Here is an 18,907-nt window from a genome sequence, read left to right as displayed (position 1 = left end):
AATTACAATTGATTTCTTTTTGCTCTATTACATTTCATTTGATTAAAATGACATGATAAGTCAAAAATTATATTATTTTTATGACCCAATAGGGTTACTTGTTAATTGTTATATTTCGTGCTTCAGTATAACTGAAATTGAAGGCGGGCGTTTCATCAAATTACCGACGTTTTTAAAACATGTCATTTTAATCAAGTTTAATAAGAAGTAGAGTATAGTTCCATATTTTGCGACTTTCTAAGACATTATGTCTTTTGTGAAACGGCTTGTTTATGAATTGTGTGTGTTTATACCAGAAGTTATTTTATGGCCAATACAAAAACACTAATCCAATGAAACATTCCTGTTGTTTTGTGGATTACTCAAAAACACATTTTTTTATATTCTAAACAGAAAAATTGTTGTATGTTGCATGTACCTGATAAATTAGAAATAAGAAGACTATAATTAAAAAGATAAATATATAAAGGATGTTCTGTTATGCACACACATGTTCGTAACATGTGGTTTCGAAGTGTGTTTTTACTTGAAAATAAAAAAAATGCTTATAAATACATTGTGGAGCAATAAAATGAAATGATTTCCTATGAGTGTTTTATTTCATACTAGTTTTTGCTCGCGGCGTCGCCCGCGTGTAAGACTTTCCGGGATACAGATTTCGCGTTAAATTTCCCGAGGATATAATGGAGGTTAGATCTCTATCAATAGATCGGTAAAAATTGCTTTCAGTGCCATGTTTTTGCGTGATGCGAGTACACACACAGACAATAAGACAAAAATTCTAAAAGTTTCGTTTTGCCTTAATTCGTAATTTTTTATTTAATTTAAGACCCCCCTCAAACCTATTAGTTTTTCTTAAACATATATAAAGTAGAGACATCGGCCAGTTAAAATTTTATTATACATAAAGCTTTTTTAAAAAGAAACAGTGTCACATCTGCAGCTACTTACGTCAAGGCACGGAAATATAAATTACGTACGTTTTAGAATTATAAAAATAAATTATATGATTTTTATTAGCTAAATTATGTAATTAAGTTTCTATTTTTTGCATATTTAATTGAATATATTTTTAATAGGTAAATATGTATATAATTTCGTAAATAAGTATATACACTATTAGTGCAATATATCAACCATAGATGGCGATAACAAACAAAATATGCAATTCAACTAATGTTTTCATGATTTTGAGCTCAGATTTAAACGCTTCGAGATATGATGAGCTTTATTAATTTCTGGAGGATCTAACATTCCTTCCTTTCCTTAAACTCCCCTTTTACTACGAAGCACGCAAACCCAAAATACTTACTTTAAAAGCTTGCAATACATGCATGATACTTGTATTGTGTTTATGAACTTACATAGTTATTACAGTCCAAGCTCCTACTAAAGTGACATCACTACGTTGAGTGGCTCCCGTTCCCGCGACTGTCACTTCCACTACACGTCCTGATGACAGCTTGATGTTATCTTAATATATCTAACAAATATATTATCAAGGGACCGTGTCATTTTTGATGTCTTCACACAACCATACAATACAATGGAGACAAGTGACAGTTGGGTCCTAAAAGTATGGTTACTTTAAAATTTAGCATTCAAGCGTTTTGCAACTGGCCCCATCTACCGAATAAGTGAGGTCCATGTGGTGACTCCCACGGCGTTCAACGTCTTAAGGACGCTCTTGTTCTGGTGAACAAAATATTGAACTCACTTGTTGAAACCTAAATTTAGTTTTATATTCAGTCTTATACGTAGAATATACTGCACTTATGGTGCAGCTAATTGTTTATTGTTACGTATTTATATGTTCATGCTGTGACAGCCTGTAATTAAAACAGCACTGCAGCAATTACTTACTGAATTGTTAAAAAAACTATGTAAGGTGTATGTTTTGTTGGCTGTACAAATAAATAAATAAACAAGAGCCTCAAAAACATTCCCGGAGCCCTGATACGTGAGGCCAATCCAAAGTAACACGTATGCTTCTATTAAAAGATTACTTTGTCAATTATTGACATATTTTTTATCTCCTGAAAATTTTAATCTAATGGCATGACTGGTAAGACAATGTTTGAACCGTCATATTATGTACCTCACGTGTAGTAAGATAAGCTACAATTGCTCTTTTTCAACATAAGATTATCACACCCACAAGTGACATACAATCATAAAAACATTATCTAGATATTCATGGCTTTAGATAGTTTCGATACGTCAGGCCATTTTATTAGGGTATTTCGATAAAAGACGTACTCGTCTTTTTATGTAATAAAAAATTCAAACTTGAGTACGATGATGTTATATTTCGGGTAAAATAAATTTCTTTAGAAACAGAATTAAAACTAACTAAACTAAAAATTTATAAGATGTAATATGGAATATTTTCCATGTCAACATATTATGTCCATTTGGGACTGACTACAATAATTCTAAAGAAAAAATAATGACATTCATATATTTGCTCATTTTTCAATTATTCACAATACCAATCTAACTTAAGTAGATATGTAAATAAATATCTATTTGTTTATTCTCAGTTTTTTCCATCCCTACATAGCACAGTCTTATTGATTGAAATACTTCAATATATACGTACTATGTACTAGATTTGGCGTTCCGAACATTCACTGTGTTCAACTGAATTCAAATTTCATTTCATTTATTCAAACTGAGTTTAGTATGGTCAATATTGACAGCTTGTGGTTGTGTACGGAGTTGCGCTCATAATATAATAACTCGAGTCTAAGTGTAAACCTGGATGTGAATAAAAAATATAAGTCAAATAAGTAAAATTATTTGTTGTTCAAATGAATAAATAGGCTATAACAGTGACGTTTAGGTTGCTATTTTAGTTCAGATTTTGAACAGCTTATATGGACGTTTGTGTCTATAGAATATATGTCAATGCTGAAAAATAATAAAAATAACAATTGATATAAAAATATTTTATTAACAAATATGAATAAACATTTGGAATGATTACATAAATATATTATACAATATAAAACGATTTACACTTACATACAAAACACTTTTTGCACGTCCACTCCCAAACGTGTGTGACCTTGTTTTATTTTTACATTATAAAAACACCAACAGGTTGCCGATGTAACTATTTCATGTGCGATTAAGTATAAAGATGCCCACACCGCGTTCCGTAACCAAATTACATTACAACCAGTTCGCAACCGGTTTGGAGTCTACAGTTTGGAGCGGATGGTGTCAATCCTGCCAGCGGCTTGTCTCTGCAGGTCCGTGAGCTTCATCGCCAGGCCCATGTTACCCTGGATCTTGATCTTGCCCTGGAAGAACGCCTTCTGCGGGTTCAGCTTGCCGGAGATCAGATCAGCGACATCTTCATCGCTCACTGTGAAAGTGACGTCGGGTTTCTCGCTGCCATTGTAGGTGACTTTCCCTTTGCCTTCCTTGGCATTAATGACCCAGTAACCCTCAGCACCGTTGGGTCCATTCCTGACCTTGAACCCGTAGATGCCGCGCACCTTCTCGATGAGATTGTCCTCGTCGGTCTGCATCGCCTCCTCGAGGATCTTCATGTATTTGTACACTTTGAACTCCTCGGGGCTGCTGGCGATGGCGGCCACGTTGTTTGGGCTGACATTGGTGAATCCTTTCCTGTACATCGTGATGACTACGGCTCCGCCCAGGCCCAGGTTGTGTTGCAGAGCTATTCTCGCGCGCGGCACCTGGAATGTTCGTATGATTGATTTAAAACGTGTTCGGAGGTGAGCGTTTAACGTTTAACTGACGGCGAAGTGTCATGGTTCGCGCATAATTTATAATTGATTTCCTTGTGTATGATGTTCGTGAACTTAGACGATTATGTAATGAGTTGGTACATTGAACGTACATTTTAAATCCCTAATGTAGATTTTAGAAAAGGTATGTACGTGTTAAGTAGCTCATAATGAGAAGTTTCGGGAAGAGATGTAGAATAAATAAGAAATAATGTTATATTTTTTTATAATTTTACTGGTTTTAGGAGGTTTCAATGTAAATTATAGTTTGTTAATGTCTCATTTAACGTAGTTACCTAATATTCCTATTATATCATGCCTAGAAATTTGGTAGAATATTTATACTCAATTTATTTCTCAACAAATTAAATTTGCCATAAAATATGTTGCGATAATAAACGTCATAAATTGTCGGATAAGACATGAAATCCATTTAATCAGTAACAATAATACTGTTATAAAAGACATATCAATACTTATCTCAACATATTTGGAGTGGGACGTGTGACGTCAATTACATAACTAAAATCAAGTTTGAATGTTTATACGATTCTCTACGTCATAACCGAGTCTACTATGACTGCTTAAATTCTAAATATGCATAAATAGGATAGGTATCACCTTAAGCATTTTTTTTATAATTCATTCAAATAAGGTATTTTTTTGTACTATAAAAGCGCGAAACGGTGGCCGCCATTATTGTAACATCACAATATTGTTAATGCCGGCGCCACACACAGACAAATATTTGAACAAAGACTTTGCCACGCATTTGAACACAGTTACAGACACTGACCAAATTTAATTTTTTATGGCTTTAACTTTTAGGTTTCCATATAATCGATCCTCCTTCAAGCAACTCGATAACTTTGAACGCTTTGATGTGTGGTCGAAAAACCGATACCGAATGGCTAATAACGCAAACATTTAAACAAACTTTGCACAAATACGCAAATAACCGTGCCACACATGAGTTCAAACAAGTGTTCAAATATTTTTGCTGTGTGGCGCCAGCGTATCATGTTCAGTGTAGAATACGGTTTTTTTTATTGCTTTGAATGACGAGATGAGCTTATTTGTTGAGAGTCAGCCTGGGTAGGTACCACCTGGCGGCAGAAACAGACATTGTCCACCGCAATGTCTGTTTCTGCCGCCAAGCAGCGGTGTGTAGTCACTGTTGTGTTACGGTTTGAAAGACATTGCAGCCAGTGTAACTACTGGACATAATAAGAATTAACATCTAATGTTTCAGGGTGGCGTGTGCAGTGAAATACCAAACAATACTTCGTAATTCAAGGTGTTATGCATACAAAAAAAACTTCACAATCTTCAAATGTGTAATTTATTTTTAGATTCACGTCTGAATCTCACAGTAATATTTTTTCACATAATCTGTATTGTTCGTGGAAAATTTTGCCATCTAAACCGGTATTTATTTCAAATGGAGTACTTGGTTCGAAGGCCCTGGCAACATTAAAAATCCCACCATCTACATACATTAAACATGCATACAGACAAAGGTCGACGAGTGATAATGACTTGGCACAATAAAACATACGTCACATATTTCATTCTTTTACATTTAAGCTTCAACTTAATTATATTTAGTGGAAAAAATTGCAGTTCCACTAAAATGTTGGTGCCTACTCCAATTTAAATTTTAGTTCTCTAACTGCTTTTTTCAAAACACGATTCCAAACGCTTTTTTCGATCCTTCGCGAAAATGGACCAATCAGAACAAAGATTTTTGTGACGTTTTTACAAATGAGTTACTTTAATTGATTTAGTTTCGGGATCAGATTGAAGATTGAGATCATTTATTGAAAACTATTGTAAAAATCGTATTTAGACTAAGATGGATTCACGAATACGAAGGACCCAAAACCCCTTACTATGTTTTTACCTTACTTCACTTGGCTAATATTATTACTCCAGGAGATTTATTCACCATATCTGAATTATTTATTCATAAATTATTTAAGGATCAAATAAAAAAGTCATGTTTTACACTATGTTCCCCGAATAAATGATAATCGAATAATTACTTTTTAAAATCACTGTCTTATGCTTTGACTGGCGGATTACATAAACTTAATCATTGTAACACACTATATAATTGTTAGAAAATAAATCTTATAATAGACGTTTTAATGTTTGTAGTGGCATCTGTATTCGGTTACGTTTAAAAAGTAAAGTATTCTTGACTCTATTAGTAGTGTTTTTGTTCTCCCTGAGAAATGCGATGTAAGGAACTTACTGATGTTACTCCACTAATAACATTTATAGAAATCTTATTCAATCTTAATTTATGGGCCTACCGACTATAAGCTACGCGAAATTTGCCAAAAGGTAACCCGACACAACATATAGGTACCTAGTAATATGCATAGATGCAGTCTCCAAATCGTTCTAATGATTATTACATTTTACATAAGATACAAAAGGGAAGCCGGCATGAATCGCGTTATATGGCCCTTCGCCACTTATACAATATAACGCACTCTTACTTAAATAATGACCCATTCCAAAATTTCCAAATTGTGGGAATCATCAAACAACCAATTTCCGTTTGCGACCTTTTAGTTTTTTCCCTTTTTTTTATGCTATAGGTTCCATTTTTTACCTATCTTGGTAGTAAACAAAAAATAGTTTTCCGACGACTGCCACAAATTAACAATTTTGAAATAGGTCATTATTTTATTAAGAGTGTGATAAGTTTAATGTACTTCACTAAGATATAATTAAAAATGCATTATGTTCAGTTGGAATTAGTTTGAGAATTCGAGCACCCATTGTTCATTCATTCGATCCAAACAATACGAGGTAATGCAACCGTCTGAATCTAATTTTACTTTTAAGTATGTTTTATTTGATTTGAACAAATACAAAACCTCAAAACGTTTAACTTTATTAACTTCATTAAACTTATTGTTTCTTTATCTTAAATAAAGTAAACTTGGCAGTTTATTTTAGTGAAGAGTAAACCAATGTTCGTAAAGATATAAAGTTTAAAGACGATTTGGAATTTTGTAATTGTTCAGCTATGAAAATAAAATTAGTTTTCCAATTTTATCGCGATTTTTTATATTTAAAACTTCTTCCATCGTTTGGAAGACTGTAGCCTTCATGATCATGAGGTGAACTGTGTGACCACGAGAATTGCAGTCATCGGGAGAAAATTTAAATCAATAACCGCCCTAAAATCCGATATCTATTTTTACTTCAATGCCTAACATTCGCGTATACATAAGACACCATAATTGTTCAACACCTTTTGTGGCCAACTGTACATTTTAAAAATAGTAATATGCATTAACTCGTTTACACCTTAAAACAGTTTTTTTTCTTTTTATTGCCTTAACAGGCGAACGAGCAAGCGGTCCGCCTGATGGAAAGCAACATCCGCCGCCCTTGAACTTTGCAATGGCAAAGGCAGAGCAAGCCGTTGCCTACCACTAACTGTAATCTGAATTCAAAGCTTGTGATGTGGTTAAGGAGTCTGAGGCTGTTCTAACAATATGTTTTTGTCATCATGAAGAATTGCTAATGTTTCGCAAATGGTGGATGTTGTGACCGCCTTAAACAAATGTTACTTTTAATTATTATTTTTATTGGAACTCTGTATTATGTACCTAATATTGTAACAATCTATTGGTTGGCCTATACTAATAAATAAATAGGTTACTATACTATACCACAAATGTTAAGTTGAGATGTTCAACTTTTGTATTCATCTTTCCTGCCTTACTTTGCTACTTTTTATTAATCTGACATTTCATAAAGTTTACTCCATGGCCTACGTGATCAACAAATCCTGAAGAAGCATTAAGTTTGTTAAAAATGTTATTGTAAATAGAGATGACGGTTATAACTGGTTTTTAATACAACGATGCCTTTTGGACTTTGGAACAAAATCACCACTTAAAGAGGCACTTTAATGAAGTTTTAGATAAGAAAATTAATAAAACGATCTCTTTTTTTGTTTGCCTTTGGAATATTTTATCGATTAGGAAATTTATATTTAGAATAAAGGAGAGTGAAACCAAGGACCTTTCCATAGCTAAAAAAAATATACAAAATCAATAAATAAAATAATGCAATACCATTAATTATTCATAATTATTAACGACAGATATAACAATGGGAAGGCTACATAAAATCAGTCACAATGAATCGTAATTTAAAAATATGAATTAATTAACTTGTAACATAGTTAACATTCAATAACTTATGTTCGCGTCTACTACAACATTTCGCGTGTAAAATTAATCACTTATTCAAAACTATGAATTTAACTAAAAGTATTAAATAAGCGATACTTTTTGATATACGGGCACTGCACCTGATGGTTAATGAAGGAGGGTCTAATACATTGTCGTCTGACGAGAGATTATTAACCGTCAACAGTCGACACAAGTATGCCGGCCTATTGGAATAGGATATACAGGCTGCTCCTGGAACGCGACACATTTACGTGAGCCACTATGGCGGGTTTTAACACCTTGTGTACGGTGGTCGCTATCCGGACAGATATAAAATATATCCTACCACCAGCTGTACCACCTATTTACTATTTTAAACTTTTTCCAGTGTATCATTTTTTTGTGAAAATATTTTCATAATAAATTATGTGTTTTCATTTTTCAGATACCGCTTCTATAAACTCACAAACCTGGCCAACTTGTAATAATAATATAGATTTTTATCGATTCCACTTTATGACAAAACATTATACTTGTATTCAAAGTACAGATATGCTGATTATTTCCCATTGGTCGATTTTATCTTTGGAATTTATATGTACCAAACCTACTATACTAAGTGCAGGGTAACATATTTACTTTGTGAAGACATTGAGATGATTGTGAAACCTATTATAGATTATTGAGTGTATTTAGATGAAATTTGGAACATAGGCCTTATAAAATTCTTAACACAATTCCATACCAGGTTGATCTAGAAATATAAATTTTACACCCGGACTTCTTACGTAACGTATGATAAGACAAACAATTTTCGAAAATTCAATCTCAAAAGGGCGAAATCGGACACTTTCATATAAATAAAAGAATTACATTCATTAGCTTACCAGAAAATTACAGCACAAATCACTGTTCAAAAGTTGAATTAGAACTAACTATAACGATTGATTTTTGTTACAAAAATTATATAATTGCGATAAAATATCGGATTAACAAGATATTTCGATTTTAAACGAAGTCTTAATCAATATTAATTTGATAATACATTTTAAGATAGTACTGAACGTGCCTCAAAACATAATTATATTTAGATTAACACAACAACATTTTATATTAATTACATCGTTTCTACGCTTTGACCTTTCCTACTTTTGAAAGGATTTTTGTCACTACACCTTATTGCGGGTTGATATGACCTCTATAGCTCATAATATATAAAAATACTCTAAAAATAACCAAAGATAATACTATGGGAATCACCGACGCGGATTGTTAATTCATAAACAACCATTGTTAATTCGTAAACGTTAAATAATATAACAAATTTAAGCACAGATTATATATTTTTAAATTACTGAAATACATTTGAAAATGGAAGCACGCGTTGGTACTTTATGTCGAGTTTAAAGAGAAAGTCAGCATAACGCGGTTATAACGTTTATCATTAAAGGCATAACGCGCACCAAGACGGAATGGAAGAGGATTCAATTTTTTACCAAAAGACATTCAAACTTATCTGATAGGAATACGGCATAAATTCTAATGTTTTAAATTGATTCCGTGGCATCGAAAGGGATTTCCTTCCACGGCGTTGGAGAGCGCACTAAAGTATCCCGGGATGGGATATGTGGCCTGTATCTATCTGTCTAGCAGTTGGTCGCCGGAATGCTACAGTATCTAAGCTGCTAGTGTGCGCTAACCTCTGGCAAAAGTCCTTGCTATTTCATCTCGGTTGCATAGGCCTTAATGGGCATAAAAATAACCATTTTACGTAGTGTCGGTAGAAATATACTATGTTTTTTGCCTAAAACAGCAGTGAATTAACCTAACTTGCCAAGTTATTCATTTTATTGTATTAGTCTAAGACCCCTTTTAACAGAATCTAAAAATGTGCCGAATCAAATTTAGTGTTCACTGTTCAGCCTAATGTAGAAAGTTAAATATTATTAATATTCGACTTAATAGAACTACAAATTCAAGACATCGTGACTATGTTCCGCCGAGGCTATCAGAGAGAAACATGTCCTGTCAAACGTGGCTGCTACAAAGTATTTCCGTTGCCAACTTATTTGTGAAAAAAAAGAATCCTAAATAATTGACGTTAAATTATGTTTGTTTCGAACTATGCCCTCTCGAACTACAGAGCAATGTACCTACTTCTAAGATAACTGGAGTCCAATATAACATTATCGTAATTGAACGTCATAAGTCATAACTTAGTGATATGAACATGTTTACTCTCATTTCTGATTGTTACAAAACACAATTGTATGTGTTTCTATTAAATTTTATAAAGGACAACGCCCATGAGCGTCAACAAAAACATTTACACTCAATTGATATTTTTTCCTTTTCCTATTCTTCAATATTAGGAATAATCTTAATGATTTCTTATATTTACGCGAATGTTAGACATTAAATTAAAGCTATTTTACGGATTTTATCGCGGTTTTTTATATTATTATCCATATATCCCGACGTTTCGAAGACTTTGCAGCCTTCATGGTCCCCCCCGTGACCGTAAATATCAGTAAAATAGCTTTATTTTAGGAATAAGCTTGACTTAGATATATACTAATATTCAATCTATCCGTAGGTTCGTATCATACAATCATATTACGGAAAAATAGAACATAAGTGCAATTTAATTGCCACCTATGAGAATGAAAGTTAAATGAAGGTTGCATACGAATTGATATTGCGGAATTTGATTTACGATAATAATCTGCACTTATATCACAAATCCGCAAAAGTAATTTATTGCTTTATCCGCATATTTACAACTGTTTACGACAGATTTCGAGTTCCTTTAAGGATGCCTAGTTGATTAGTGCAATCATCCCTACATACTGCTTTCTAGCAACTTGTCTCTAAGAGTAAGCGGGTTTAGTCTCACCGCATTGAAAAACTCCTTCGGCAGAATGAAACTGCCTAACCACCAGTGAAGGATGAAATTTTCCGAAAGGAAACCCGACAGAACATATAGATACTACTAATATGCATAAATGCGGTTTGCGAATCGTTGAAATAATAAGATTTTTTTTAAATTATGAAAAGGAAGCCGTCTGTAATCGGATTACAGTGCCGTTCATCCCGAGAGTAATAATATATCTATATTAAATATGTACTGGAATTTTTAATTCGATGGAGTATTTTGACAACTGGACAATTTTTAATTCGATGGAGTATTTTGACATCCACATATGGTTGCCAGTCAACCCTTAGTGCTTCTACTATCGAAAATAAAATTATATAGATAAAATAGAACGGTTTTCCTTTATTTTGTTCCATTCGTATGTAACATTAAACTACAATTTGCCCAATTGGACGTCCACATAATGTTCGACTATATAAAATACAAACTTGCGTTCTAAATTCTGAACAAGAATGTGATAGTTCAAAGAAATTTAATTTCATTAAGTTCAAGTATGTAGTTTGGATTTTGGTGATACTTTGAGAATTTATATGTTAGCACAGCAAATCATTTATTCAGTAATCAATAATTTGTAATGCAAATTAGTAATAATACTACATCAATATGGTGAAAAACAAATTGACATAAAACTGGATCTCTAATAATTAAATAAATTTTACCGTTTTAGATGAAACCTGTATCGTTTTATACAATGTCAATGAGGACATTGACCTGATAAACAACTTGTTGGAGACAATGAAATAACGAATATATAGCATAATAATTAATACATGAATAATTTGAAACATAGAAATGTATTTACAACACATAATAGTTTCTTGAATGCAATTGGTGAATAGCGAGACATCAAAAAAATATTAAAAATTGTATTTGTATACTATTATTAAGTGATATTTGGGTTTTTCTGCTCAGTATCAGCCCGGAGTCTGGAATTTGTGCCCGATATGGCGATAGGCTCGCCCCCTATCACATCATGGGACGGAACATACTTGGCGAAAAGTGGGTGCCCTAGTTGCGCCTCTGCATACCCCTCCGGGATAAAATGCGTGATGTTATGTATGTACTATTATTGCACACACTTGGCTGATACCAAGCCAATACCCAATGTCACTACCTAACAAGAGATTATAGTCCTACACTTCAATATGATATTAACACCAATAAAACTATAGCAACAAGCGATTAAAGTTGAAAATAAAAATAAAATGTCATGAGTCAATATATTGCCTATCTTACTTTTTACTCATACAAATGTGAATGTTTGTGAAAATGTTTGGATATTTGTATGTTTGTTTAAAGTAAATGCAGATACAACTGAACATATTTGGATACAGGTAGATCATGTACAGATTAAAACATCTACTTTTGATACCGGTAATTTGGTCCCATGAGAAAATTAAACTGCTTTTCAGATTTTTTAAATAGAGGGTGCCAGTATTGCATGTTGTTTTGGGGATTTTTGTAGAGGAAAAGGCTTTACATGTGAGCAAAGCTGCGCTCATAGTCCAGTCTATTATATTTAATGGCAAAAATAAGTTTGTTTTGTGTTGTTTAACTTATTATAAAGTATAGTAAAGGAAACATCCGAAACGATAGGAAATTTTTTAAATGGGAATAAATAATATGCTAATATATTATTATAAAGTTGAAATTTCCATAAAGTTCATTCTCCATATTATAATGACATTAAAGAATGCTTCTTGCTTATTTAACTTTCAAAGTTTCCAATACAACATGGAAAACCAGCTTTTGTTGAATACAGGGTTAAATATAGATAGTTGTATAGTGCAAACTGCTGTGATTATAAAATTTAATTTTAATTTTTACAAAACAATGGTGAGAAAAAGACTAAATTAAATAGAACTTAATTATTAAATTGTAAAAAAAAAAACATATTATCTGATTTCTTTTCTGTCTCTACTTTTAATTTTAAAATTTTTCTAAATCACTTTTAACCCTGTATAACATAACTTTAAGCATAAAAGTGGAAGAAAGTGAAAGCAATAAACTTTCTAAAACATGCCTTCACCAACATGACACACATTTGAGACAAAATAACCAATGGGATGTTGTTGATCAAGGAGTAATTTTGAATTTGGTTCCACAAACATGACCAGATACATTACCATCATCCTGACGTCACATGTCCCCAAGCGAATGGAAAACTGTGTGAACCAACCTGTCTGTTCCCAGCCTCGCCTCTCAGCTGCCACACGAGCTCGGCGCACTGCGCCAGCCCGAGTCGCTCCCAGAGGGTGCCCCTTCGCAATCAGACCACCACTGGATTAACCACAACCCTGCCTCCGTACGTATTGTCTCCTGCATCAATGAACTTGCCGGCCTGTCCCTCACCACAGAGTTGGAGGCCTTCATAAGTAATCATCTCATTCGCAGCAAAGCAATCATGGAGCTCTACCACATCTACTTGCATAGGGTTGACACCAGTCTTTTGGTAAATCCGTTTAGCAGCAAGAGCCGTCATATCATAACCCGCAACCTTCATGAGACTGTTTTCTTGGAAAACAGCTGGTGTGTCTGTCGCCATCTCCATACCAATGATCTCTACAGCTTTGTCTTGTAGTCCATAGCGTTTGACAGCCTCCTCTGACATGAGTACTGCGGCACCAGCTCCGTCACTAGTTGGGCAGCACTCAAGCTTAGTGAGAGGACCGTAAATCTTTCTGGAGTTTAAGATCTCCTCAACTGTGTACTCCCTCTTGCTTTGAGCGCGAGGGTTCTTGCAGCCGTGACGGTGATTTTTAGCAGCGATCTTGGCAAGGTGCACCTCTGTCGTGCCGTATTTCTTCATGTGTTCAATAGCCGCGTTACCAAGAGTGATTGGGGGCAGTGATCGGGCTCCGGTTAATTCAGTGATGTCTCCCATTTTGAGAGTGTGTCTGTCTAGGGGGTTAGTTCTATCGTCGAAGTGTCCGGCGCTGAGCGCTCCGGGCGCCATTTTCTCAAAACCTACAGCCAGCGCGACGTCACAAATGCCGCCCTCGATAAGTTGTTTGCCGAGGAACAGGGCGTTGGAGCCGGTGGAGCAGTTGTTGTTCACGTTGTAGATGGGGATGCCGGTCATGCCCACCTGGTACAGCACGCGCTGGCCGCAGGTAGAGTCCCCGAACACATAGCCGCGAGATGGCTTTGCTTGTACGTCGTGCGTATTTGATCCGCGCGTCGGCCAGTGCGGCCAGCACAGCCTCCTTGCCGAAATCGGGATAGTCGCCTCCAGTCGACGGCTTGATGAAGTTCGTCATTCCGACGCCAACAACATAAACTTTTCTAGGCATTTTGGTAAAATAATTATTACTATACCTCAAGTAGAAGACGCTTGGCGATCCGGAACTCTCGCGGCACAATGAAATTGAAATTCGCTGGAGGTACGCGCGGTTTTATTGTGAACAAAAGATAACTGTTATATCTACAGATAAAATAGGCGACTAATCTTATAACAAAGATGCACCAAGTGAGCGGCTGATAAATTGACAAAGTCCAACTTTACTCCGTTTAATTACCCCTGGTCACGTGACCAATGGTGTTGCCGTGACAATTTTTTTTACCAAAAAATTTTATATTCCTGGAAATAACAAGATTTTAATTTTGTACTGTTTATAAAATGATCACCAGGAAATACAATCTACTTTAACAATTACGTACAGTTTTCAAGCTATTAACTTTTCTCACATAAAATAAAAAATATGGATGTAATCTAATTATTTTGGGATGTGAATAAAATAGAATATTTGGTAAAAAGTGACCTGATTATATTCATTTGCTTATTTTGGACATTACGTTGACACAGCATTATTTATTTTTTGTTTACCAAAACATACTTTTTATATAGACATTATAAGAAATATATATATTTCATGTCTTCAGTATAAAATTATTTTAAGATTGTCTTTGCAATTTTCACGAAATTACTATATTTCAAGTGATCCAAAACGCTTCATTATTACATTTATGCAAACTGACAATATTTTTAAAAAATAGCCACGAATGTTAGAGAATTTTAACTTATCTTTAAATCTCGTTTTTCTTATTAGCTTGGCAACATTACGCGGACATTGACATTTGATATACCTTTTGTCGAAATCATCAGCTGTCAAATATGTGCTTTTCAAAATGGAGATAAAATACAGCGCGACAGGGTTTAACGAAAGCATTTTAATAGAGTTCGGAGACAGACAAAATTTTATATTATCAATAACTAAATGTGCAGAGTAAAGAGAGTTCAAAGTATGAACGTATTTATTACTTACTAATTTTAGTCGATTTAATAAAGCAACACTTCTATTACATTTATGGCTGGTATGAACGTCAATTATTTTAAAATAAGAATTAAAATATAAATTATCAAGAACAAAACACTTCTGAACTCTGACATATTATTTCATTCTGTTCAAAATTTGAGTACTGAGGGATGCTCTAAATTTTATAGTTTTTGTAACTGTTATAAATTTATATGTGTACATAAAACATTTTCAAGAACATTTCGTAAAAATGTCTTTAGACAAGCAGAGAATCTTGAGTGAGCTGGGAAGTGTAGTAAATCAGTTACAGAGTGCTGATTGGTAAGCAAAGTTTTCTTAGTATCTACTACACCAAAATAATTATATGTGTGTTAGCCCTGCATATTGTAAAGTCTAAAGCGTTTGTCATAAAATAAAATCCGTGTAGTAAGAAACCCATAACTATCCGCGTACCATATCAACTAGCTGATATTTCTAGTTATGGAATGTCGATTTTATGTTTGTTGTTTCTATGTGGTATGTTTTCTTTACAGTGGTTGTATGGGAAAGTTATTTAACAATTCAGGTCAAGGCAGTACTTGTGGTGGAAATCAAATGGGGAATTATAGTGGATATAGACACGGCTGTTGCCATGGACACGGGTGTGGACATAACCACGGTAATTCGTACAACAGTCCGTGCGGTGGAGAGCCTTATACAGCGATGAACTCAAATCCCATGGCTATGGGTAGATGCAATCCACCCAAACTTTACGCCGACACGTACAATTATCTGAATCAAAATCTTATGCAACCTGTTGTTAAAGACGTATACAACGATTTGAAGAATCTCACACCAGCCAACACCATAGCAAACAATCCAATGGCAGGTCAGATGGGTCTCTATCAGACAATGCAAGTAATATGCCAGGTCAAATAAATTATTCAGGCCAAAGCAACATTGCTAATCCTATGACAAGCACTAATATGGGTAGCAATCAAATACAAAACATGCCCAATACTCCTGGAATGATGGGAAACCAAATGATGGGAAATATTGCAGGAATGGGCCCTCAGATTGTTAACATGATGACAGGCGATGGAAAATCAAAACTAGCTAATGTTGATGGACAGGCTCAAGGGGCCTTTGACCGGCCCTATGTTAATTGATGCCCCAAATTCTCCGTACGGTCAAGTTGGCGTTACACCCATAAATCAAGCAAGTGGTTTTAACCATGCCCCGCTTAATCTAGCTGCAGACGCATCTTATGCAGCTCACGGATATTCTAATATGCAGCCACAAGATCAAGCTCAAGTATACTCACACTTACAACCACAGAACCAAACAATTCAGAATATGTACGGTGCAGACACGAGATACGCTGATTCACAAATGAGTGGTATGACCACTAATTTGGCTCAAAGCAATGCTAATACTCAACAAATGAGTAATGTGAATTCGAATCCAGCTGCTCAGCAGATGAATGCCGCTCAACGTAACCCACATGGGATGCACGCGCAAGGCGTGGCAAAATTCAATGAAATGTTTCCGGGTGTAATGCAAGGATTAGGTGGAGACTTAGGTTTCGATCCGATGGCTATTGCGATTCAAATGAATCCGGCGAATCACCAGAAAGTTGCTATGGATACCATGCAGAAAATAATGAACGGACTGATGTCAATAAACTTATCGATTCAGGAGCTAATTCGGCTCTGCAACCCGCGATTACCGGAGTCAAGGCAGCTGCTGCTAGCTTTGCACAGCTTCCGTCGACGCAAGCACAGAATGCTTCGGCTGTTAATCAGCAAAATATACCAAATCAAGTTCAACCTCCTACTGAAATTATCCAAGGTCAAAATCAACAAGCGAATTATCAACTAACACAAAACCAACCACAGTTACAGCAACAAGTTTATACAGCCGTAACTGGAAACTCCAATTTAAGTCCTCATGAACTTCAACGCTATTCACAACTACCGCCACAAGAGCTAGCACCCTCGACACAACAAATGACAGATACACGGAATAATATGACAGCTCTTCATACGCCAGAAAGTAATATGATAAGTGATCCTAGAGCCCAGACATTTGAAACTCGACAAGATCCACCACCTCAAGCAATGATTAAAGATCCTATTTTCCCGGTAGACACTTCGAAAAATACTGTATCACCTTCTTTAATCAAGACGAAATATTTCGAATACAACACTTTAGGACAACCGGTGGAAATGTTGCCAGCGAAGATGTTCCATACACAGGAACCGAATCTTCCTCAAACTCTGTCTCCACAGCCATTACCTACGAGAAAGAGAGACGAGCCTATGAAGTACAGTAATGTAAAATCCACCGTTAGCAAGACCTCTTTGATGGCGAACAAACCTTTGAAAAGTCCCCAGTCGCAGTCAGCTTCAACATATTTACAACCAGTACAAGGGTTCTCAATCCTTCACGCAGCAGAATGTGAGGGGACCTGCACAAGGTGTATCTCATTCTGAAGGTCACATCGCAGCTAATCAGGGAAATGTTAATCCACAACGTCAAGCACCTGTGGAAAGAGTCGGAGATGTTGTAGTTAATAATTCACCGCCTAATGCTGTGCCCCAGAAAGTACAGCAAGTCATGGAACATATTGGTGATGTGCCCGTGGGCAAAGCCCGAGCCAAGGCGAGCCTATTAAGGTACCTAATATTTTATAAATTTACTTAGTGATAAATGAGATTACTGAAACAGATGGTAAGTATGTAATTACTATACCCACTCGTTAACACAATGCGAAATGAATACTGACTGTTTCATAAAAAATAATGTGGGGTTAGAAAGCACAACACATTTTAGGTCTCCGCACCACCAATAGATTTAGTAATAGGTCATTCTTGTTTGTGTTTCAACACTTTTCGAATGAATCTTGTAATATTTCAGGCACCGCCACCAAATAGTAAACTAAGAAATGGTCTACAAGACATAATTTATACATCATATCCGACATCTGCTGCGTGGTCCTTCCATGGGAATAACCACACTCCCTATTATCCTGGACGCCGTTTTCGGCATAGAACCTAAGTATTGATATATTTTGTAATTATATTGTGCATATCGAGAAATGTTTGTGGACGTCATAATTATTTATAAAAATGTATTTTAGAAAAATGTGTACTGCGAATAAAGTAAAACGTAAACCTGATTTGTTTGATTTTTATATCAGTGTGGTGATATTCCAGCAAAGAATGGCAGAATTTTTTTTTCTATTCAATTTATATAAAGCCTTATCGAATGCTCTACCGCCACTTTTCCTATTAGCCAGCTTGGAGATCAGAAATAAGTCAAAAGATAATTTATAATTGGGATATGTACTCTATTGAGTATTTACGAAAACCTTTTTCTTGTATCGTGACACATTAAACTATATTTTAGTTTAGTCGATTATGACTAACTTATATAGATCGTATTCCGTCTATGGATTATATATTTTTTTCAAATGAATATTAACTTTGGCAACATTCTGCCATCTGTCGAATCGAAAAAAATGTCGATTGTCGAAGTCGCAAACGGATTGAGCCGCGAATAACGAGTTGCTAGACTTTTCCATGTGATTTCTGTACCTGCCAGTCCAACGACCAAAGTGAAAAGTTTTGAGTTTGTGCTGTTTTATCGAACATTTCGAAGATTTTCTCGTTATTGTATTCAGTTTATTGTCTTGTGAGTTGTGAGTGTTGGGAATAATGTCTCTTTCGGATCGCTGATGGCGGACGTGGAGGAAGACCCGTTTTTGGGTAA

At 35.1% G+C, this 18,907-nt stretch overlaps 3 protein-coding genes and 1 long non-coding RNA gene across 4 annotated transcripts in view; 2 read left to right on the top strand and 2 right to left on the bottom strand.

Annotated features, from left to right (window-relative positions):
- Positions 1-2,936: 2,936 nt before the first annotated feature.
- Positions 2,937-18,907, bottom strand: part of LOC115441778 (non-specific lipid-transfer protein) — a 36,100-nt gene continuing 20,129 nt past the window's right edge. The window contains exon 2 of the mRNA XM_030166680.2: positions 2,937-3,710. Within this exon, the coding sequence (XP_030022540.2) occupies positions 3,207-3,710 (504 nt within the window). The 3' untranslated portion in view covers positions 2,937-3,206. The remainder of the gene's footprint in view (positions 3,711-18,907) is intronic.
- Positions 13,153-14,427, bottom strand: LOC119188951 (non-specific lipid-transfer protein-like). The gene has a single exon (XM_037437263.1). It carries the CDS (start codon positions 13,978-13,980, stop codon positions 13,168-13,170), a length of 813 nt encoding a protein of 270 aa, XP_037293160.1. The 5' UTR covers positions 13,981-14,427; the 3' UTR covers positions 13,153-13,167.
- Positions 15,250-16,283, top strand: LOC119188952. The gene is made up of 2 exons (XM_037437264.1): positions 15,250-15,475; positions 15,688-16,283. Exons 1-2 carry the CDS (start codon positions 15,405-15,407, stop codon positions 16,070-16,072), a joined length of 456 nt encoding a protein of 151 aa, XP_037293161.1. The 5' UTR covers positions 15,250-15,404; the 3' UTR covers positions 16,073-16,283.
- On the top strand, positions 17,520-18,314 carry LOC119188953. Its single transcript, XR_005112175.1, has 2 exons — positions 17,520-17,811; positions 18,053-18,314. It is a non-coding gene; the product is annotated as an uncharacterized LOC119188953 (long non-coding RNA).

This window comes from Manduca sexta, chromosome 10 (genome assembly GCF_014839805.1).
Source record: "Manduca sexta isolate Smith_Timp_Sample1 chromosome 10, JHU_Msex_v1.0, whole genome shotgun sequence".
NCBI lineage: Eukaryota > Metazoa > Arthropoda > Insecta > Lepidoptera > Sphingidae > Manduca > Manduca sexta.
This window is presented reverse-complemented; position numbering and strand designations above follow the sequence as displayed.

Excerpts from the sequence above, each read along its gene's own strand:
- LOC119188952 (XM_037437264.1), top strand. The coding sequence starts at position 15,405 with ATGTCTTTAGACAAGCAGAGAATCTTGAGTGAGCTGGGAAGTGTAGTA. Across the intron at positions 15,476-15,687 it reads CAGTTACAGAGTGCTGATTG|TGGTTGTATGGGAAAGTTAT; the intron begins GTAAGCAAAGTT and ends TTTTCTTTACAG.
- LOC119188951 (XM_037437263.1), bottom strand. The coding sequence starts at position 13,980 with ATGACCGGCATCCCCATCTACAACGTGAACAACAACTGCTCCACCGGC.